The sequence below is a fragment of the Muntiacus reevesi genome, chromosome 2 (assembly GCF_963930625.1).
Source record: "Muntiacus reevesi chromosome 2, mMunRee1.1, whole genome shotgun sequence".
NCBI lineage: Eukaryota > Metazoa > Chordata > Mammalia > Artiodactyla > Cervidae > Muntiacus > Muntiacus reevesi.
The window spans coordinates 11,720,662-11,744,699 of record NC_089250.1 but is presented as its reverse complement, the minus strand read 5'-3'; the positions used below and the strand labels follow the sequence as shown (position 1 = coordinate 11,744,699).

The 24,038-nt window shown below is 51.5% G+C and overlaps 1 protein-coding gene across 4 annotated transcripts in view; it reads right to left on the bottom strand.

The window, feature by feature from the left end:
- PFKFB3 (6-phosphofructo-2-kinase/fructose-2,6-biphosphatase 3) overlaps positions 1-24,038 on the bottom strand; it is an 81,714-nt gene that overhangs the window by 22,015 nt on the left and 35,661 nt on the right. For 2 of the 4 annotated variants that reach the window (XM_065920941.1, XM_065920943.1), the window contains exon 1: positions 3,564-3,785. The exons of 1 other annotated variant lie outside the window; for it this stretch is intronic. In XM_065920941.1, the coding sequence (XP_065777013.1) occupies positions 3,564-3,639 (76 nt within the window). In that variant the 5' untranslated portion in view covers positions 3,640-3,785. Of the gene's footprint in view, positions 1-3,563; positions 3,953-24,038 lie in introns of those variants that run through there. One more of the 4 variants, XM_065920944.1, reaches the window with a different exon arrangement.

Sequence of the window (24,038 nt, the reverse complement as noted above, 5' to 3'; positions counted from 1 at the left end):
CAGAGAATGGCCCTCCCAACCCGACAGGCTCTCTGCCAGCAAGGGAGGGAGGGGCGTTTCAGGGAATCAGTTGACAACACAGGAACACAGTGGCTGAGAGGGCCCAGAGACAGGAGAGTTCAAAGCCAGCACTGCCTCGGGTCCCAGACAAGACACTCGACCTCTCGGCGTCTCGGTTTTCCCTGTCTGTGAAATGCACGGATGTTTCACAAAGGTTCCCGGAGGGTGAAGCAGAAGGTAATGTGTAGGATACTTGCTACGGTGGCCTCCATCAGCCATTAGGGCTTTCTTCCATCAAAGCCAGACACGAGGGAACCAGGACCCACAAGTGAAGGAGGTCCCCTGCATAAGCGGTAAGGGACAGACCTGGGGTTCACCTTGGTCTTTCTCACCTGAAACCCCTCAAGTGCTCCTTCCTCAAAAAGTGGTTCTCAACCAGCGGCTGAACCTAAGAAGCTTTTAAAACCAGGATGCACAGGCTGCACCTGTAGCAATTCTAACTCGGAAAGGGGGTACCAGCATGCATTTTTTCCAAAGTCTCCCCCACACGATTTAAATGTGAAGCCAGGGCTGAGAATCACAACTGCAGATTATAGTGGCTGCCCACGTAATAAGGTCTGTAAGGTTTCCCCGATTTTCTCTCTTTGAGCTGGAAAACCATCAGTGGGGCTAAAGCCCCTGTGAGATGAAACCTTCTCTCAGCAGACAGTACATAACCTGCTTTACAGATGAGGAAACCGGGTTCTGAGCAGAAAAGTGATACATGAGTTGGGACCTGCACACATAACTCTTTCCGTGATAAGAAACAAAGGATCGCTAGTTCTTCTCGGTCGAGAGTCTACTTCCTTGTCCTTTCAGCTGATTCACCAAGTCAGTAAGTCTCCCTGAATTATAGTCTGCATTTGAAGGAAGCTGCAGGATTTGTAAGAAGCATTTACCACCATGAAGGTGTAGCAACCGGGCCCCGAAATGATGGGCTTCAGAGGTGGAAGTGCCACCAAATGAATCAATCTGGGGCTTCCTGTGGCTGTTTTACTGTTCTTTATACATTCACAGTCGTGTTTTCTGTGTCCTCTGTTAGTTAACACATCTCAGACGGGTCTGCTGTGACCCCCAACTAGGACAGCACTTAGAAAGATGGGAACAGGTTCAGGAGGGAGAAAAATCCACCTAGTTCCCAATGCCATTAAAGAAGGGGGGAGGGGCAGGGAATGGGAAAGATGCCAGGAAGAGATACCCTCTCTCCACTATGGGAGGAGACAAATGTGACAACATAAACCCAGAAAGACACAGCTACTTAAAATAACGGCATGCAAGCAATAAATACCCAGGGTGCAGATAATCTTCCAAGAAAAAAATGTAACCCCACAGCCACACACGGGGATTGCAGGGGTGGGCGGGGACAAGTGACTTAATCCATCAGCTTTAGCAACACCCCCCCAGCCCCCCACCCATCAAGCTGCAAATTGTTCCGACAGGGATTTTCAGGCAAATCTCTCATCTGCGTGCGAGACGTGCAGGCTGATAGGAACTAATGGATGGATTTCTGAAGCCCCGAGGAAAAGCGTGGCCGAACACTTGTGTCTGTCAGAAACACTCAACAAGCAGATGCCAGCCAAGCTCAGAGTCCCCCCTCCCACTCCACCCTGCTGTGGCCAGACCTCCCAGTCCTCACCCCGCCGTGAACCCCAGAGGACGACTAAATGTGAGTGTGCATTTCTATGTGCACCCATACACCCACAGGTGTTTAGAGAACCAATCTATATTTGTGTGCTCCAATGCATCAAGTGTTCTTTTATCAATATCTTTTATTCACAAGTCAAAAAGGGGTGGGGCTCCTACTGTATCTCCCTCCTGATTTCAGGTGGGGCATTTCTCACAACGAACAGGTTTTACAGAAATATAACCAGACCATGGTCAGCCTGTTCAGTGGGTATTTAAGAGCATACCTGAAAGGGCTGGGGAGCAAGACACCTGTAAGGTTCCCCAGCACCCAGCTACCTTGCAAAGAAGCCTAGTTGTCCTTAAGGCTTTTGTGGCCGGCTGGACCTGAGGGATCAAGCAGGTGTAGGAGCACTCTACTCCACCCCGCCCCTGCCAGCATGGGGAGCACCTTGCCAGGCTCCCATCACCAGGATGTCCTAGGAGCACCCCAGGGCCAACTCTCCCCACCTCCTGGGGCAGGTCTGAGGATGGGGAGGTAACTCACACCTGGGCAAACCCCGGGGAGAGGAGCTGTCACTGCGGCCTTGGTGACCAGCCCCTGAGAGATGTGACGGCAGAGGAGGCCCACAGGCCACCTAGCGCTCGGGGGATGCCTTGAAGCCACGTGGGAGGGTTTGCACCTGGGAGCCAGTGCTTAACTCTCAGGCATCCTGACCTGACCTGACCTGGAGCAAAATACTCACCACTGTCTCAGCCTGTCCATCTGACAGGCCCCTTGGTGGTTCTGCTGGAGGAGCTGGTGTCCCCTTCAAACCTCTGGAACCACCCGTTTAAGAGGTGGCTCTCTCCCTGGCTGGGGACAGAGCCCAAGGTAAACCTTCCCAAAGTATTTACCGGCCAAGACCCGACAGGGCGGGGAAGTGAACTGTCAGCAAACTCCAAGTCTAGAGAGAGAGAGAGAGAGTGTGTGTGTGTGTGCCCGCGCGCGCACTGGCTCGCACACGTGGGAAACGCTGCCAACTGTGTAGTCCCCACCCGCAGACCCTCCCCAAAACATGCACAAAGGCTGAGTTCCAGACAACTCTCTAGGCCCCCGGCACAGGGGGTAGAGGCGGGCTCGGGAGAGGAAGAGAGGGGGGAGGCAGAGAGCAGTAAAGACAGCGAAGGGAGAGGGGAAAAAGAGAACTAAAGATAGGAGATTAGAAATACATAGAGAGGAGGAGAAAAAGACAGAAAATGGAAATACATAAAGAAAGAGAAACACATAGACGAAGGACGGAGTGAGGGGGTGGAAGCAGAGAGAGGTTGAGAGAGGAGAGAGAAACACGCGGTGGGGAAGAGGAGGCGGAAAGCGGAGAAAAGGGAGGCGGGAGGGAAGGTGGGGAAGAGAGGAGAGCGGAGATAGCGATCGACACCGAACGGCGGCTGGGACACTAGGAGGCGCGGCGGGCGCCCGGGAGAGGGGCCGGGGCCGCGGGACACGCCGGCGTCCCTTCCCACGCGTCCCCAAAACGGAGGTTCCCGGCGGCGCCCGGCGCTTCCCGCTCAGCGCGCGCGCCGTTTCCGGGTGCCTCTGCGCTCCCTTCGCGAACCGAGCGGAGCCGATCCGAGCGGGGCCCCACGGAGCCCTCGGGCCGGGCCACAGCGCCCCCGACGCCGGCCAGGGGAGGCGCAGCGCCGGCGCCGTGCCCGCCCCGCGCCGGAGCTGGTGGGGAGGAGCGGGGGGCGCCCGGGCCGGGACGCGGGGACGGCGCGGAGGGCGGCGCCCGGCCGGCCGAGCGCGCCGGAGGAGGGGAGCCGGCACAAAAGCGCCGGGCCGGCGCCCGCCACACAATGGCCTTTCTCCGCACACGGCGCGCCCTCCCCGGCCGCCCGGCCCCGCGCGCGTCTGCACTCACTTCTGGGCAGCGAGGGGCGGTGGTCGACCGGGATCCAGATCTTCTGCACCCGGCTCTGAGTCAGTTCCAAGGGCATCTTCCTAGCCGAAGCTCGGCGGCCCTCCGCCCCTTCTGAAGAATTCAGACTTGGGGAGGAGAGCGGCCTGGCGACCCCCGAAACAAAGGGGGGCGAGGGTGCGTGCGCGAAAGCGCGGCTTTTTGGAAACGTGCTTTGTGCTAAATCACGGACGCTCGCCTGGGGCGCGAGGCTCCCCAAGCGCTGCGAGAGGGACGCGGGACTGGGGCGGCACCCACGGCTCCTGCGGGGCTGGGATGCTCCGAGCGCAGTGACAGCCGCGGTCCTCGTGCGCCGGCTAGAGCCCGTGCGGTCCTCGCCCGCTGGCCTCCTCTCCGGCTCTGCTGGACGCCCAGCGCGCCGCCCTGGCTTTTAAGACAGCCACGCACACGTCACCCTGGGGCGGGGACGCATTCCTCGGGTTCCAGCCCCCTTTCACGTGGAAGGAGGATGGCTCAGCCTGCTGGCGCCCCCTGCAGACCGGCGACGCCGACTCAGATAAAGGAGCCCTGGCTGAAGGTGCCACTTCGTGAGCCTCCTCCTATCATTCCCTAAAAACGCCCTGCACAGCTTCCCAGAATAACCACTGCAGCTGTGCTGGGAGGAGAGAAACGGCACCGTCCGATGTGGTCCGTGGAGCCCTGCAAGCGAATCACCTGGAATGCTTATTGCATCTTAAAGACTCGGCCTCTTTGGGAATGGGACCCACATACTGTGCACTTTTAACATGTTTTCCGGGCCAGGCATGGTCACAGCGAAGACAGGGGTTTAGGGTTAAAGGTTGGAATAAAGTTAAGAGGGGACGGAGGCCTACCCTAGACGGAGGCCAAAGGGAGGTCGCTGAGAGCACCCGTGGGGTCACTCCTTGCCGGAACTGCTCCCTAATAATATCCGGGAGTCTCAGCCGCCACGGCCCTGGCGCCACCCCAGGAGAGGGGGATTCCTTGGCCCTTGGTCCTCACTCTGCTCAATTTCCTGAATTCCTTAGAAACCCTGACCTGTGCTGAACACTGCTCCCCAAAAGCCAGCGCCTAAGACCTGGAACCCGGGGTCCCCGGAATGCTAGGCACAAGGAGCGGGCGGGAAAGACCCGGAGGCTGGACCAAAATAGAACGTGGCATCTTGGTTTTCACGGTCACCGTTTATAATATTTTCGATATACTTTTATCTCTCCTAGTAGAAGAGTAAATAAAACTGGATCCTATTCTGATCTGAAATTGATTACCTGACAAAAGTCCGGAATAACTATTGGGAGGCGGCACCTTGATTGTGCAAACCCCTAAAATTCGTGCCATGTAACCCGCACAGCCCTACTGCACGTCTTCCTCTCCAGTTTTTGCTGTGTGTGCCCCTCCGTATCCCTGGTTCTCGAGGCTTTGCATCGGCTGGGGACATATGGCAGTCGTGAGGTCAGGTCCGTGGCCGCCCTGTGAAGATCTGGGGTGCGGGGAGCGGGGGGATGCCTCCCTCGCAGGGCATTCACTTGGATGTGACTTTGGCACGCGACGCCTCGGTGCGCAGCGCTGCGCTGCACAGGCGCATCCCTCCGCTGGGGCTGCGCGGTGATTGGAAGGAGGCGGCGCTCGCCGAAACCCACACCGCCGCGGAACAGTCTGCGCAGAGGCTGCCACACGTCGCTCACGTACCGCATGGCTCGGCTGGGAAGGCGCCCGCTCCCAGGCGGCGGGCAAGCCGCTCCTGCCTGCCCGCCCCGCCCCGCCGCGCCTCCCCCTTCCTCGCACCCCAGCTCGCCCAGAGGCAGGAGCTCCGAACCATCCCCCAGCCCCACGCCCACCCCCACCCCGGGCACTCCCCCAGTCCAGGCAGCCCCCTCCCCCTGCGCAGAGCGTCCAGCGCTACCCACCGGGCGGGGACATACCCTCAGCCCCCCTCCCGTCGCACACCGACCCCCCACTCCAGGCTCCTCACTAGCACGAGCCCGAGCGTCCTCACTTTCCCCCACCCTAGCCCTCCCAAGGGTCCGGATCTCCCATTGTCGTCCACCGGGGGGTACCCTCGACCCCTTCGCCCCCGCACCCCGATTCCCACTCGGGGCACCCCACTCGCCTGAGCGTCCCCCACTCTCCCCGCTCCCCAGCCCGGGGAGGAGCGTCGCCCACCGAAACAGCGCCCTTGACCGCCTCCCCCCTTCCCGCCCCCTCCTCCCTCTCCCGAGCCTCTGCCCTCCTCCCTTCCTCCGCTTTGCTGACTGCCTGGTTTCGGCGCTTGGGCAGCTGTTCAGAAACCCGAGTGCGCTGCATTCGGACTTGTTTTTCTGCACTGGGAGCAAATGCCAGAGATGACACCCTAGATCGCCCCAGGGAGAGTCCCACTCCACTCCAGAAATAAGAGCGGGCTGATCCAAAGAGGAAAACAGCAGGGAGGGCGCATCAGCACCCTGCCCCCAGCTGCTTGGGTCCGGGGCGCCCCGGCTGCACCTCTACATGTTTGCACACTCGTCTCTCCCTGAGGACCCAGGGTACCTGTGTGCTTGCTATTGCCCACCGATTTTTTTTTGCACAGGCTGAAGGACAGGGCAAGGCTGGGGTGGCATTCTTCCACCCTCCAAGCTTGCAGGCAACTGTGTGTTTCGGAGCAGAGGGAGAGCAGGCCACGAAGTGCACTGACAGTGTGTCTTTAATTTCCCTGTCTGGATCATGTGCCTGACCAGGGCCCAGCTCCCAGGGCACAAGGCAGAGATATTCCTCCAAGCTTCTAGCTAAGCATTCACACCCCACACCCAGACCTGGCGCCTTCGCTGCCTGGGTGTCCAGAATGCCTTAGAGCAGAGACCCAGTTCTAGCTCATCATCACCTCCCTCACCTGATGGAGGCCGGCACACGGAAGTTTCGCATAATCCTTCTCCCACTTCTTAAATAAAAGTGCAAAGAAACTGGGAGAGAGTGGGGGACTAGGTCGAACTCACACTTTAAATAGCGTTCTTCTAGAAGATAATGTTGCTTCTCTGCAAGTCCATTTACAAACAAGCCAAGCGCATCTGAACTAGAGAATGGACTGGTCCAGAGGCAACTGGTTTAGTCATCCACCTCTTTGCCTAGTTCTGCTAACAACCTCATCTATATCCAACCATCTATAGCTTTGACCCAATCTGGCGATCAGGGATGCCGTCCTTCAGAAAAGGCAGCCAAGAATGTAAAAATCCCTCTAATCCGATGATATTTTTACAAACAGGACAGCTTCAAGGATTGGGGGGTGTAGAATTTGATGACATGGTCTACAAGGAATCATCCAGATTATTCAATCATCCTTTTAAATGACTAAAGGGAAGTTTAGAGATTAGAGGAGTCAGAACCGGGCCAGAGGTCAAGGACCACAGCCAGTTAGGAACTTTTTTCTCTTACTTGACACAGACATCTCCCAAGGGACTTGTGATGGCCACAGCCTGACTCCGGGGTGCTGAGCGGAGTTATGATGAGGGGAGTAGAGTGCACTGTGACTCAGATCGTCTCACCCAGAACACAGCCAAGAAAGCCCTTCATGTGCGGTATTGCCTGCTGCTAAGTCGCTTCAGTCGTGTCCGACTCTGTGCGACCCCATAGACGGCAGCCCACCAGGCTCCGCCGTCCCTGGGATTCTCCAGGCAAGAACACTGGAGTGCGTTGCCATTTCCTTCTCCAATGCATGAAAGTGAAAAGTGAAAGTGGTCGCTCAGTCATGTCCGGCTCTTGGCGACCGCATGGACTGCAGCCCACCAGGCTCCTCCATCCATGAGATTTTCCAGGCAAGAGTACTGGAGTGGGGTGCCATTGCCTTCTCTGATGGCCTGCTGAGGTGCTTATTTATAGAGGAGAATTCCTTAGCTGGGTCCAGATGCAGAAAGAGTGGTAGGGCTGGGTTTTCTCCATGACCTCTCTCTTCTCAGTTCCCTCTGCCAGCCAAGGTCATCTAACCACCTCCCCCCCCCCCACCCCTACCACCACCCTAGACACTCCTGTAACTACAGCAAAAAAGCAACGCCATTTGCACAATGGTGAGCGACTGAACCAGATTTAAACACCGAAATGGTGCTAGAACCCACCTTCTGCCCAGCGAGAGGAGACAGAACAAGCTCTGGCAGGTAGTGAGCAATCAGATATTGTTAATTAGACACAGTGTCGTCATTTGCTCCTGCGAACAATCCAGTGTCTGAGAGGGTGAAGAGAGACACCAAACAGAAGACTGAAATCAGTCCTTACCTCATCCAAAGAAAGGGGAGAGGACTTTTAAAAAATATACATACATACATATATATATATATATATATAAAATGTCACTCATACATGAATAGGAACGCAGATACAGAGATCCACACTATGCAAATTCAACGAATTGAAAACCCAGTTCAGAACTGCACATGGGGGTTTACAGCAGCTTCATTCATCATCGCCCAAAGGTAGAAGCAGCCAAGATGTCCATCAGCAGGTGAAAGGATAAATAAACTGTGATGTCTCCAGACAATGGGATATTATTTAGTGCTAAAAAGAAAGGAGCTGTCAAGTCATGACAAAGACATGGAGGAACGGTAAGTACACATTCCTAAGTGAAAGAAGTCAATCTGAAAAGGCTACAGACTATGGTTCCAACTCTATGAAATTCTGGAAAAGGTACAGTTACAGTAAAAAGATGAATGGTTGCCAGGGGTTAGGGAAGAAAGAGTGATAAACAGGTAAAGTACAAGGGATTTTTAGGGCAGTTACACTGCTCTATATATTACAGTGATGGATACGTGTCTTTATATATCTGTCCAAACTCATTAAATATACAACACCAAGAGTGAACCCACAGTAAACGGTGGACTTTGGGTGATGATAACGCCTGCCACTGCAGGAGACACAGGAGATGAGGGTTCGATCCCTGGGTTGGGAAGATCCCCTGGAGGAGGAAATGGCAACCCACTCCAGTATTCCTGCCTGGAAAATCCCATGGACAGAGGAGCCTGGTGGGCTAGTCCCTGGGTTTGCAGAGTCAGACACGACTGAGCAGACAACAGCAGCAGTAGATGTGTCCGTGTAGGTTCGGCCTTAGTGACCATGTACCATCTGGTGAATGACGTTGATAACAGCGGACATGGGTGCATGGGTGGAGGTGGGGGGTACTTGGGGAAAGTCTGTACCTTCCTCTCAATTTTGCTGTGAATCTAAAACTGCTCTGAAAATAAAGTCCAGTTTTTAAAAATCATTTATTTTTCTACAAATGTCATATACATGTTTCTCCAAATGAGGGGACTTACTCATCTCATTATGAGGTACCAGGACACTTAAGTGTGGCCACAGCCTGGCTCTTGGTGAAGAGTCACAACTGAAGTCCTACTGAACCAGCAAGTTTCCTTTCCTTCTGCCCAGCCCTTGTTCCTCCACTTCCTGCAGGCCTTTCCTCTTCTGAAGGCACACCCGTGACCTAGGGACCACACTCTTAAAACTGCCCTGGGTGTTTCAAGCAGGCATTGCATCAGGCTCCTGCTCTGAGAGTATCTGACACTCCCTGCCAACCTCTTCACCCAATATCAAGACAGATGTCATGTGTGTGTATGGCATCTGGAGAGATGGTCCTGGTGAACCTGTCTGCAGGGCAGCACTGGAGATGCAGACACAGAGAACAGACTTTTGGGGGGAGGAGGGGGGGACAAGCTAAGAGAGTGGCATGGAAACAGATACATTACCGTATGTAAAGTAGATAGCCAGTGACACAGAGCACTCAACCCAGGGCCCTGCAACCACCTAGAGGGGTGGGATGGGGTGGGAGATGGGAGGGAGGTTCGAGAGAGAGAGTGGACATTTGTATTCCTGTGGCTGATTCATGTTGATGTGTGGCAGAAACCAGCACAGTATTGTGAAGCAATTATCCTCCAATTTAAAAAAAGTTTTTAAAGCATTCCTTTGTGTGTGCTTTTAAAAATCAGATATTCTAAAAAAAAAAAAAAAAAAAAAAATCAGATATTCTGTGGTCTATTTCACCATTTGGTACCAACAATCAGTTTCCTGGGTTTGATATTTTTCTGCTGTCATAGGAGATGTCACCATAAGAGGAAGCTGGGTGAAGGGTTCATGGGACTCTATGTGCTATTTTGTAACTTCTCGTATTTCAAAAGAAAAAAAGTTCTTTAAAAACACCCCAGATTTTAAATTGGTGATCACTCAGTTTGCTGAAATGCTGGAGAAAAAATTGAAAGACAAAAGCATAGACAGTATGTGCTCAGGCACTTCAGTCAGGTCTGACTCTTTGCGACCCCCTGGACTGTAGTCTGCCAGGCTCCTCTGTTCATGGGATTCTAGACAATACAGACCAAGGCATGAAGGGAGAGGGGAACTGGCAGAAAGGGAGCCAGGACTCGTGATTTGCATGTGTTCCTAACACTTTGCTTCTTGCAAATGACGCACATATATAAACAAAATTTGCACAAATCCCACACCTGCAGAAAAGGGAAATCAACCTCAAGCTGTTTTACTTTGGTGGAGGGGGGCGATGATTCTGTTTACAGGTTTTGTGTAGATCTTGGGGAGAGTATCAGTGGGTTTGCAGTCTTTGCAGGCAAGACATGAAACAAAGAGGAGACCCAAGCAGAGGTCAGCTGAGGGCTCCCAACGACCGTGCCAAATCTGTTTTCCTGGAGGGGAAAGCGGACACAGACCAGCAAGCAGCTCGTTGTCCTCCTCCTGGTACATTTAACAGATGCTCACGAGCAGGAGCTGCGAGTCAGATCCTGCACCGAACAGGCTGCGCTGGAATCGCAACCATCTCGGGTCCAGCCAGGAAGAAGCGGCAGGTGATCAACCAGCTCATCACAGTGCTGCGTGCTCCATCTCACGCCGAGTATGACAAAGAAAGATCTCCCATGCCCACGAGCTTGTAATCGAAGACCAGAGTGCGAAATGGCCATGAAATAGAATACAAGTAGGGAACTGAGAGACAGGTGTTGGGTAAGGTAAGATCATGCTGAATGCAGGCTCAGGGTAAAAAGTTCACGTTGGCAGAATACGGAGAGTTTGCATGGTCTTGGGGCAGATGGGCTGGGAATTTCGTATCCACCTTATCGTCCTATAGCGTTTCTCTGCTAAGTCCAAGAGCACACACGGGAGAAAGTCAGTATCTCTCGGTTCTTCCCACATGAAACAAGCATTCACTGACAGCAGCTGTCCTGGGGGTGCCAAAGTCAAATGAGACGTGGTCCTTGCAAGCAATATGGATTCATTTCTGAATTTCATAGTGTCCCCAACACACACACACACACAGACGGACACACAGAAATACACAGACACACACTCTCCTACCTTTTCCCCTTAGAGTTAATGAAAACCGAGGCTTACAAATATGACTTCCTTGTAATAACATAGCCATTAATAATAAGCCAAGGAATAAAAAAATATCTGGCTAGGCTGGTATTCTTTCAAGTGTCACCCAATTAAATTACTTTCCAACTAGAACATTCAGTTTCCTTCTCAATAACAATGCCAACAACAAAACTTTGGATCCAAGTGGTTTCTATGACAATGTCTACATTACCTACTATTTGGATATAATGAAGAAATAAGCGTCTTAAGAAACTATTATGAAGATTAATAACTAAAAACTCACAAATAAGCCTATATTGTAAAGTGCTCCTTAGCATATGAAGACAGAGTAACCCCCCCCAAAGAGTCCCAGCACTCACACCTAACAGTGTCCCCTTCTTAAAAGGCTAATAGTTGCCACCACAGCAGAGACAATTTAAAAAGAAATAACTATTTCACGAAATCAAAGTGAGTCAGCATTAAACAATTCTTTTAAAGAGGTGGAGGAGTGTGGCTTTGAGCTCTTTGTGCACTTCGCAAAGGTTTTAAGGTGTCCTAATAAAAGCAAAGAGGAAAAGAAATATCCTACTTCTCGAAAACTATTCAAACTCTTTGATGAGCTCCACATTTCTATGGTTGACAAGGTATCTTTGTGGCCAGGCTGTCAAGAGCATGACATCGCTGTGGCTCCAGGGCAGTGCGGGCCCACAGGAGCAACCACTGCGGCTGAAGGTTTTCCAGTCTTGACAAGAACCAGGAGGAGCTAAAGGCCACGCTGGCAGTTAACCTCTGCAGCGCAGACACCATCGCTTCAGCGCATCGTGCTGTAACAAGCTGGCGGACGGTCCACATTCCGTGTCGTATATCCTGCATCTTCAGTCACCCTCCCAGGTTTGTGGAGTAAGAAGCATCCAAGTGGAGACACAGAGAGGAAGGCGCTGGGCTGGGATCCAGATTCGGGGAGAAGGCAGGTGGGTACAACAGACAGCCAGGTGGGCAGAGAGTGGGGCACGGGGGTCAGATAGGGGGCACCTTGTGGACCATCAGGACGACTAACTCCTGTTCTAAAATAGAGAAAGACCCCAGTGGACACCAAGAAGGAGGAGCAAGAAGTCGGGAGGGAACTTCTTTGTAATCCTGGCTGTTTCCACCCCAAGGGGCTAGAGTGGAGCTGGGCTGGTGGCAGGTACCCACAGCACTGGCTATCTGCCAGTTAAAGGCTGACCTCTGGTTATGGTGTTAGGGACAGGTTATAATAGGCAGGCAACAGTCTTAGGACCCTGAGATAAGGTTCAGAGTCTCTGCTCAGGGTTTGTAAGGAAGATAGGGTGAGGAGGAGCTCAAGAGACAGGCCCCCCTGCGTGGAGATGATGGTTTCAAACGACTTGGTTCTCAATTTCTCCTTCACTCCTTCCCCAGACAGTGTTTATCCTAAGAGGAGGGCATGCCAGAAAACTTTTTTTCTGGAAAATTCATCTCAAAGGCATGAAAACAAGAGGCGGCGGGGTGAAGCAGGAAAAGATCGGGGTGCTAGAACCCTAAGTGGATGTAGGGACTTATAACCATACCATAGGATGCAGGTTAAAGGGCCCTCAAATCCTGAAAAAGTTGCCGTCTGCAGTGAGGATGAATTGATGGGTAATCCTGGAAAATTCCATGGACTGTATAGTCCTTGGGGTCGCAGAGCTGGACATGACTGAGCAACTTTCACTTTTGACTGCTGGGAACCTCATCTAACAGGCTGTCTCGGCTCTGCGAGCAGCCACGACAGGGACCCTCCAGGCACAGAACCCCTACAATTCTCCTTATCTTTCCTCACAGACAACCCACTGGCGAACAGACCAGAGCATTCTATCCTGCCCAGCAGCTCCGGTCCTCCTAGAAAAGTACAAAGTGAGCAATCTAGTTTAAAAACCATTCTCTCACCAGTTTGGTTTGTGACTTGGTCTCCCTAAGCTCCACCATCACTGGTTGCACTAACGTCCAACTTCTAAAGGGGAAAATCTGGGGACCAGACACGGGGCCACAGGGAACCCCCCACCCACCCATACACACAGGGAGGGCCACCCATTTCTCTCTGATACCAGCCTTGTTTCTTTTCATCATAATCATGGAAGTGTGCCCTGGAACACTTTGTGACTCTATTTCTTGCCAGAAGAGTTTCCCAATGACAATATTTTATTAGACACAAACACAAAACAAGGAGAGGTTGAAGAAGCAATCCAGAAGTGTACTAAGAGCCAGATAAACTGAGGCGGCAGCTCTGGGTCCACTCACTGTGGAGCAGGGGAAACAACGACAGCTACCGATCCCTAAGTGCCCCCTACCCGGATGTCTCCTGAGGGTCTTCTAGGACCTGCATGACACTCTCTTTCAAATCACAGATGGAGAAGAAACAGGCAAAACCCCACCTGTGCCATAAGAAAAGGGCTGTGTGACTTTCGGCAGGTGAAAGATTTCCAGAACACATCACTGGATAAACTGAGGATAAGTTAGACAACTTGGGAATTTTTTTCCCCCTAGTTCAGTCTGTTTCCTCATCAGCAAGAAAGCTATCACTTGGCCATTAGTCATGGTGGATGAAGAGGCCAGACGGATGCCAGGGACAGTGTGAAATACCAGGACAGTGTGCAAACACCAGGACAGCTAAAAGACTCAAACAATGGACTTTCCCAGTGGTCCAGTGGTTAAGAATCTGCCTGTGAATGTAGGGGACAGGGGTTCGATCCCTGGTCCGGGAGGATTCCACATGTCGAGGGGCAACCACAAGTACTAAAGCCTACACTCAAGAGCCCGTGCTCCACAAGAGAGTAGCCCCCACTCACTGAAACTAGAGAAAGCCTGCACAGAGCAACCAAGACCCAGCGCAGCCAAAAAGAAATAGTTAAAAAAAAAACTCAATCAGTCTGGCAGCCCTTCTCTGCCCAAAGGCAAGCTCACAACAGCACAGCTGCCTGTCAAATACCTGTTACTGGCTTGAGGAAGGCCAGAGCCACCCGGATACAGAGGGCTGGGCCTGGAATCCGCACCCGGACACTTGGCACTGCTCTCTGGGGATAGGGTACGCACCGTGCCTGCCCCTCCTCTGCCTTCGACTCCCCCAGTGCCAGTCACCCCTTTATGTAAAAAGGCAGTGGGTGTAGCAGTGTTTTCACAAGGGCCAAAAGTTCAAGTATCCATCAAGAGAGGAATGGAAACACAAAACGTGGTCCATCCATACAATGGGATACTACTCAGCCTTGAAAAGGAAGGAGGTACTGATACATACTGCAACGTGGATAAACCCTGAGGACCTTACATATGTGCTGTTGCTGTTTAGTGGCTACGTGGTGTTCAACTCTTTGCAACCCCATTGCCTGTGGCCCACCAGGCTCCTCTGCCCATGGGGTTTCCAGGTAAGAATACTGGAGTGGGTGGCCAGTTCCTTCTTCAACATATGTGTCTAGGGGAACTCATATGAGTTTTTGTGTTCTCCTAAAACTCACATGCTGAAGCCCTGACCCCCAGTACCTCTCAATGTGACTGTATCTGGACGTAGGGTCTTTAAAGGAGCAATTAAGTTAAATGAGGCCATTAGAATGGACCCTCATCCGACCTGACTAGAGTCTTTACAAAAAGAGGAGTCTGGACATCCAAAGAGCTAACCTGGTGCGTGCCCACAGAAGAAAGGCCCTGTGAGTGCAAGGAGGCCTCAGGAGAAACCAGACCTCCTCTCAGATTCCAGCCTCCGGAACCGTGAGAAAACAAGTGTCTGTTGTTTAAGCCACCCCATCGGTGGTATTTCGTTATGGCAGCTGAAGCAAACTAATACAGTTATGCTCCATGAAAGAAGCCAGACACAAAGGGTCGTGCCATGTATAATTCCATCAGTGGGAGCTCTCCAGAACAAGTGGATCTACACAGACAGAAAGCAGATGGCTGATCGCCAGGGGCTGGAGAGACCGGAGGTGACTAATGGGGATGCAGCTTTCTTTGGGGGTGATGATCACCTTTTGGGACTGGATGCGGCACTGGTTGCACTGTACTGTGAATAAATTGTACTAAATGCCATGGACTGTGTGCTTTACGATGGTTCATTTTGGAATTTCCCTGGTGGTCTAGTGGTTAAGACTCTGTGCTCCTAATGCAGTGGGGAGTGGTTTCGATCCTTGGTCTGGGGAGCTAGGATCCCACATGCTGCATGGCACGGCCAAGATAAATCTCACTGTAAAACCGTTCATTTTACACTGTGTGAATTTCAGCACAATTAAAAAAAGAAAAAGACAGCAGAAAAGGGCTGATCGAGAGAGACCTGAAAAATGAAAACATTAAATCTGTTAGAGTTACAATAAGGTGGTCAACAAGACAGAGAAGAGGATGATAGAGAGACCAGGAAAAAGCAAGTTTTGGAGAACGGAGGTGAGCAGCAAGGACAGGGTCAGCCCAAAACTCTGCATCCACAGCCAGGTCCGCACCCGCCAACTGGCAGCCTTCGCCCTTTTGCCCCCTACCCAGCGTCCCCAGCTTCAACAACACGGGGAGGGGAGAAGAGAGAGCAGGAGACTGAACAAGTCACCTCACATCAGGGGGCGTGAGCTGCTGTACCTGAGTGGGCTTGCTTGGCAATGCATCGGGGTCAACGCTTAACCTAAACCACGGGGTTTTCATGTGAAACGTGCACAGCAGGGACTCGGCACATAGCAGGTTCCGGACTTCCCATCCAAGAGTTCTATGAAAAGTGAGACTTCCCCTTTCTCCAGACCCCGAATCTCTCCCTGAACTCTCAGCCGGTGGTGCCATCTAAGCCAGAGAATGGGTTTCTCGGATTCCTTCTTCCCCACCCCATCCGGCTCAGCGACATCCACCTGTAGCTGGTAGGTTCTGCGACTTCCTGTAACAAGTCAAGGTTCTCCTAAGAAACAGATTTGTACATATGCATGTGTGTAGGCATGTATGTAGATATGTGTGCGTGCGTGTATGTATATGCATAGGTATGTACGTGTGTAGCTAAGTGTGTGTGTCGGGGGGGCTTCCTAGGTGGTACTAGTGGTAAAGAACCTGCCTTGCCAATGCAGGAGACATAAAGGGTTGCAGGTTCCATCCCTGGGTTAGGAAGATCCCCTGGAGGAGGAAATGGCAACCCACTCCAGTATTCTTCCCTGGAGAATCTCATGGACAGAGGAGCCTGGTGGGCTACAGTCCATGAGGTTGCAAAGAGTCGCACGTGATTGAAGTGACTTGGCACACACCCGTGTGTATGTAGATATGTATGTGTGTATATATGTATGTATATGTGTGTTTATGTATGTATAAAAGGAAACTCATTACACGATTTTGGAGGCCGAGAGGTCCCACCATCTGCCGTCTATAGGCTGGAGACCCAGGAAAGCAGGTGGGATTCACTCAAGAACCAGGAGTTCTGACATCCAAAGTCCAAGGACAGGATGGACGTCCTGACTCATACCAAGAGAGTGGGTTCACCCTTCCTCCATATTTCTGTTCCATCCAGGCCCTCACCAGACAGCATGGCACCCACCACCTTGGGGAGGCCCATCTGCTTTCCTTAGTCCACTGAGTCAAATGCAACTTCTCCAGAAACATTCATATACACCCAGAAATCGAATTTTAACCAGCTGCCCAGGCACCCCTTGGCCCAGTCAGGTCAAGACATAAAATGAGCCATCACACACCCCAGGAGCCACTCTTCCATCATCCTTCAAGGCAGAACCCCTGTTTTAGCTAAACGATCTCCCAGCTGAAAGATGGTTTTCAGAGGAGCAGGTGAGCTGTGGCTGAGAGGTGGAGGTGGGGCCACTCCGCCGCCCGCGTCTGGCGCCCCCTCTCCTCCTGTATAGCTCCCCTCCAACCCTCCACACCCTGCCCCCTGAGGCCCCGAGCCGCTCCCGCGAGGCCTCAGCTCAAACCTGTGGCTTCCGGCTGGTCGTCCTATTATTAGATGAGCTGCTGGCCAGTCATTCTGTCCACCCAGCCAAACATCCTTTCCTGCCACTCCCCCACCCCGGTTCTCTCTGTGCCGCCTGCCCCGTCCTCCAGAGCAGACGCCCGCCCGCCCTCCAACACAGCCGAGCAGCCAGCGGGTTCCCATGAGACGCGGACTCCTTAAGTTCAGAAGCCCACTCCTGGGCTTCAGAGCAGCGTGAACACAGTTTTCCACGGCACACAGCGACGCCAACTGAAAGACCAAATGGGCCCCAGGACGTGAGAGGAGTGGGGTTCTAGGCAGGAGGGAATGCTGAGTGACACCGTGAGACTTAGGGTCAGTACTGCGGCCAGGATCTCAAAATGACTGGCAAAAAGCAATTCTGGGAAACCTCGCCGAAGCTTACCCTGTGGGTGTGAGGGGCACAGAAGAGACTGCGGGCTAGGGGGCGTGGGCTGGGGGCTGGGAGCCTGGACCCCCCTCCGATCCTGTCCATACCAGTCACGGCACTGCCCTCTCTGGACCCAGTTCCCTCCTCTGCCCACGAGCCGTCGAAATGGCCTCAGAGCATCTCCTCCACTCCTCCAAGGATTCTAACTGTTCCCAATGAAACAGATAGAAACTGGATGCTAATTACTAGACCAGGAACACTTGAAAGAAGGACAGCTGCGCAGGCGTGCACCACCAAAGCCTGCCACCGTGTCAGGCACACAGGGTGTCTTCGTATATTGGGTGAAGGAAGAGTGGATTTGCAGCGACTCTTCGTGGCTCACATCACGGGCCAGAAGGAGCCTCCGTAAGTGTTCCGGGAACCCCAGCTCGGAGGGGGCCAGAGCGCCAGTCACCCTGGCTCATCTGGAAAATGAGGATAATCACCGCCCGGCTACCGCAAGAGACGGCTGAGGGGATCAAAGCAGATACGACTAAACGCGCTTGTGAAAACACTGAGGGACGCAAAATGAAGATTAGCATTTTCTGAATCATCCAGGCCCACTCGGGGGTCGTGGTTGAGGTGTCTGAACAGACTTCCTCTGCTCTTGAGGCTCTGTGATCTGGTCTCCAACCCCTGGTTTCCTTAAAACACACACACACACTCATACACACATACACTCATACACACACACCTCACACACACCCACACACATACAGTCATACACACATACACTCGTACACACACATACCTCACACACACACTCACATACACACACATTCTCACACACACACACCTCACACACACCCACACACATACAGTCATACACACATACACTCGTACACACACATACCTCACACACACACTCACATACACACACATTCTCACACACACATACCTCATACACACCCACACACACCTCACACACACCCACACACATACAGTCATACACACATACCTCATACACACATACCTCATACACACACACTCAAACACACCCATACATACACACACATTCACACACACATATACACTCATACACACACATACCTCACACACACACTCACATACACACACATTCTCACACACACACCTCACACACACCCACACACACCTCACACACACAGTCATACACACATACCTCATACACACACACTCAAACACACCCATACATACACACACATTCACACACACATATACACTCATACACACACATACCTCACACACACACTCACATACACACACATTCTCACCCACACACACCTCACACACACCCACACACATACAGTCATACACACACACTCATACACACATACACTCATACACACACATACCTCACACACACACTCACATACACACACATTCTCACCCACACACACCTCACACACACCCACACACATACAGTCATACACACATACCTCATACACACACACTCAAACACACCCATACATACACACACATTCACACACACATATACACTCATACACACACATACCTCACACACACACTCACATACACACACATTCTCACCCACACACACCTCACACACACCCACACACATACAGTCATACACACATACCTCATACACACACACTCAAACACACCCATACATACACACACATTCACACACACATATACACTCATACACACACATACCTCACACACACACTCACATACACACACATTCTCACCCACACACCTCACACACACCCACACACATACAGTCATACACACATACCTCATACACACACACTCAAACACACCCATACATACACACACATTCACACACACATATACACTCATACACACACATACCTCACACACACACTCACATACACACACATTCTCACCCACACACACCTCACACACACCCACACACATACAGTCATACACACATACCTCATACACACACACTCAAACACACCCATACATACACACACATTCACACACACATATACACTCATACACACACATACCTCACACACACACTCACATACACACACATTCTCACCCACACACACCTCACACACACCCACACACATACAGTCATACACACATACCTCATACACACACACTCAAACACACCCATACATACACACACATTCACACACACATATACACTCATACACACACATACCTCACACACACACTCACATACACACACATTCTCACCCACACACACCTCACACACACCCACACACATACAGTCATACACACACACTCATACACACATACACTCATACACACACATACCTCACACACACACTCACATACACACACATTCTCACCCACACACACCTCACACACACCCACACACATACAGTCATACACACATACCTCATACACACACACTCAAACACACCCATACATACACACACATTCACACACACATATACACTCATACACACACACTCATACACACATACACTCATACACACACATACCTCACACACACACTCACATACACACACCTCACACACACCCACACACACCTCACACACACCCACACACATACAGTCATACACACATACCTCATACACACTCAAACACACCCATACATACACACTCTCCCACAATACACACACATTCACACACTTACACATATACACTCATACACACACACACCTCATACACACACACACACTCACACACATACCTCATACACACATACCTCATATGCACACACCAAATACGCATACACCCACACTCTCCCACATACACATTCACACACTTACACATATACACTCATACACACACACCTCATACACACTCACACACACACTCACATACACTCATACACACACCTCATACACACACCTCATACACACCACACACATACACTCATACACACACCACCTCATACACACACACACACTCACATACACTCATACACACACACCTCATACACACACCTCATACACACCCACACACATACACTCATACACACACCACCTCATACACACACACACACACACTCACATACACTCATACACACACACACACTCACATACACTCATACACACACACCTCATACACACACCTCATACACACCCACACACATACACTCATACACACACCACCTCATACACACACACACACTCACATACACTCATACACACACACCTCATACACACACACACACACACACTCACATACACTCATACACACACACCTCATACACACACACACACTCACATACACTCATACACACACACCTCATACACACACCTCATACACACTCACACACATACACTCATACACACACCACCTCATACACACACACACACACTCACATACACTCATACACACACACACACACTCACATACACTCACACACACGTACACTCATACACACACACTCACACACAGACACGGCAGACAGCTGAAGTCAAACAGCCGAGGTACCCGACCCGTGGGGAGAAGAGACACTGACCAGCGCCCACCTGCTGCCACGGGGGGCGATACGCTGGGAGGAACCTGGGGGCCGGGCCGTGTCACCAGCCCGCTGCCGCCCTGAGGTGGGTCTGGCTCTGCGATTGCCAAATCGGAGCTGGCATCCCTTCCCTGCTCTTTTCCCCCTCATACTTCTTCCTTCTCCCGGGGAAAACATCCTAAAAATAGAGCCAAATCAAGCCAAAAAAAATGTTTAAGTGCAGGTTTCAGAAAACAATGCTGACTAGATGCTGGAAAGCCTGCCGCAGCTGGGCCAAGCTAACGCCTCGCGTTCTAGTCAGAGAGGCGGGTGTCTGTCATCACCGGTGCTAGGACCACAGCGCACACACGTCCCGTGTTGGGGGGTGCACTTTCAGGGAGCGGTGACAAAGTCACACGCGTCCAGAGAAAGGCCATCAGGATGCCCTCGCCGTGGGGAGCCACACTCTCTGAGGACTAGCTAAAGAACTAGCCGTGAGATAAAGAACAAGCTGATGAGATAAAGTGATGACCGGGTACCGTGCAGGTACCTCCTGAAGCTGCCTCCATCCCCTTGCTCCCACGAGCAGGGGCCGGGTTGCTGGCTGGAGGCCACGGGGACGACGACGGAGCGGAGCAGTGACACAGGGTCTGCGCCACCGTGAGCCCCAGCCCGGCTCACCAACTCAGTGACGTGGGACGGGGCACAGCCGTACACATGAAATGTGCGGCGAGCACGTCATCTCAGCAGCCCTGTTCCGCTGTGAAGCCTTCAGAACCACGACACTAAGCGAATCTGGGTACCAAGCTGCTGACCCAGCATCTAATCGTGCATTTGATCACACTGGGTAGGCACGGGCCGGAGCCACTGATTGGGTGGAGCATTCCTTTAACAAGTCCCTTGGAATGCAACAGCCCTCCAGTGATCCCGGCTGACAACTCATTCTTTCCAGTCACGAGCTGGGGCAACTAGAGACCATTATGGCCCCTCTGAGCCAATCAGAGACGCCAGCTCAAAAGCCTGCATAAGAACGGAGTCAGACACCTAGATCAGCGTGTCCCATCTAGCGATGACTGAAGCCTCAGAGAGCCGACAGAGGGTAGGAGCCGAAGAAGTTCACATCCCACGGAGAAAGAGTTCTGTTTCAAATTTTTAATTTTTGAATCAATAAATACAATCTTTAAATATCTTTCCTAGGGCAGACTTAGCAGCATGCCCCTCAGGTCTCCCTGTAAGAGAGAACCTGTTCGTCAGCTTCAAGGAGTGGGGTTAAACGAGGCTTCAACTGCAGTACTTGGGATCCATGGAGGCCCCGGAGTCCGGCCATGCCCCTCCCTGCAGCTCCCAGGCAAGGGCTGAGCCCAGTAGGGCACGAGGCTCTGGCATTTCTGCCAACGATGGGCGAACTCTGCACTGGAGCTGCCCTTGGGGCCAGACTTCTCAGAGATGCCGTCCATCTTCCTGCCCCCCCTTCCCACTCTTCATTCATATGTACTCATATCAGGCCTGCTCCTTATCTTACAAGCATTACCCCCAAAACATCTCTTACACTTCTGACTCCATCCCACTGTCTGCTTCTCCAAGGCTAAAACCAACACATGTGCCCAAAATAACTAGAGAGCATCCGAGTGAGTTTGGAGTTCACAGAAGCAAGAGTGCAAGATAAGTGTGCTCTCAATGCTGGGCTGGCTTATCACTCAGTATCAGCAGCTGCCTTGTGGGGTTTGGACACCATGGGGCATTAGACAGATTTCATCTCCGTTATTTAATATTTCGTGTATACTCCAAGTTGATGACTATGTAAAAATGAACAACAGAAGAAACACTGATGCTGGGACTTCCCTGGTGCTCTAGTGTCAAGAATACACTGTTCAATGCAGAGGACACAGGTCCAATCCTAGGCCGGGCAACTAAGATCCCCCTTGCTGGGGGACAACCAAGCCGTGCACCACAACTACTGAACTCATGTACAGATAAGACCCAAGGCGGCCCAGTAAACAAAATAAAAAAAAAAAAAAGAAACTCTGATGTTGACCTGTGACTTCCTGAGAAAGTGATAAGGAGGTATTAAAAAAAAGAAACGAGGGCCTACTGTAAGGGGTTCTACTGGCCAAATCTGGTAGGAGCTGGGCAAGAAAATGAATAATAATAATAGATCCTAACCCTGAGAAACGCTTGCTCCTTGGAAGAAAAGCTATGACAAACCTAGACAGCATATTAAAAAGCAGAGACATTACTTTGCTGACAAAGTTCCGTCTAGTCAAAGCTATGGTTTTTCCAATAGTCACATATGGATGTGAGAGTTGAACCATAAAGAAAGCTGAGTGCAGAAGAATTGATGCTTTTGAACTGTGGTGTTGGAGAAGACTCTTGAGAGTCCCTTGGTCTGCAAGGAGATCCAACCAGTCAAACCTAAAGGAAATCAGTCCTGAATACTTACTGGAAGGACTGATGCTAAAGCTGGAATTCCAATACTTTGGACACCTGATGCGAAGAACCAACTCATCTGAAAAGACCCTGATGCTGGGAAAGATTGAAGGCAGGAAGAGAAGGGGACGACAGAGGATGATATGGTTGGATGGCAACACCGACTCTATGGACATGCGTTTGAGTAAACTCTGGGAGTTGGCGATGGACAGGGAGGCCTGGCATGTTTGCAGTCCATGGGGTTGCAGAGAGTCGGACACAACTGAGTGACTGAATTGACTGACTGCACCCTGAGAAAAGTGAGAATCCCAAACCCATTCAACTGTAAATAAAATGATGAATAAATGGGTGCAGGAGATGAGACAGCTTCTCCTTGCACAGAATGCCAACAAATAAATGTAAAAGCAATAATGAAATTTGTAAGGCACTGGTTGGTAATAATGATTTCAGACAAGAGTCGTTGAGTGGCTGAATGTTTGGCAAGAAAAAGGATATTTGCAGAGTCTCAGAGTATCTCCCCACAAGACAACACCTCTTAGTTACAAAAGAGGAATAGTAACCTCACAGTAGAGGAAGTTGGCAGATGCCATCCAAAACAAGGGGTCAAAGTGAACATGGGGACTTCCCTGGTGGTCTAGTGGTTGAGAATCCACCTGTCAATGCAGGAGACAGGGGTTCGATCCCTGGTCTGGGAAGATTCCACATACTGTGGGGCAACTAAGCCCACAGGCTGCAAGTACTGAAGCCCTTTTGCCTTAGAGACCAAGACACTGCAACAAGAGAAGCCACCACAATGAGAAGCTGGTGCACCACAACTAGAGAGGGGTCCCCACTCACTGCAAGTAGAGAAAAGCCTGTGAGTAGCAAGGAAGACCCAGCACAGTCATAAGCAATTAATTATTTTAAAAAGTGAATGTGGGCAAGAATGGGACAAAGACCTACCACATGTGTCCTGACATGATG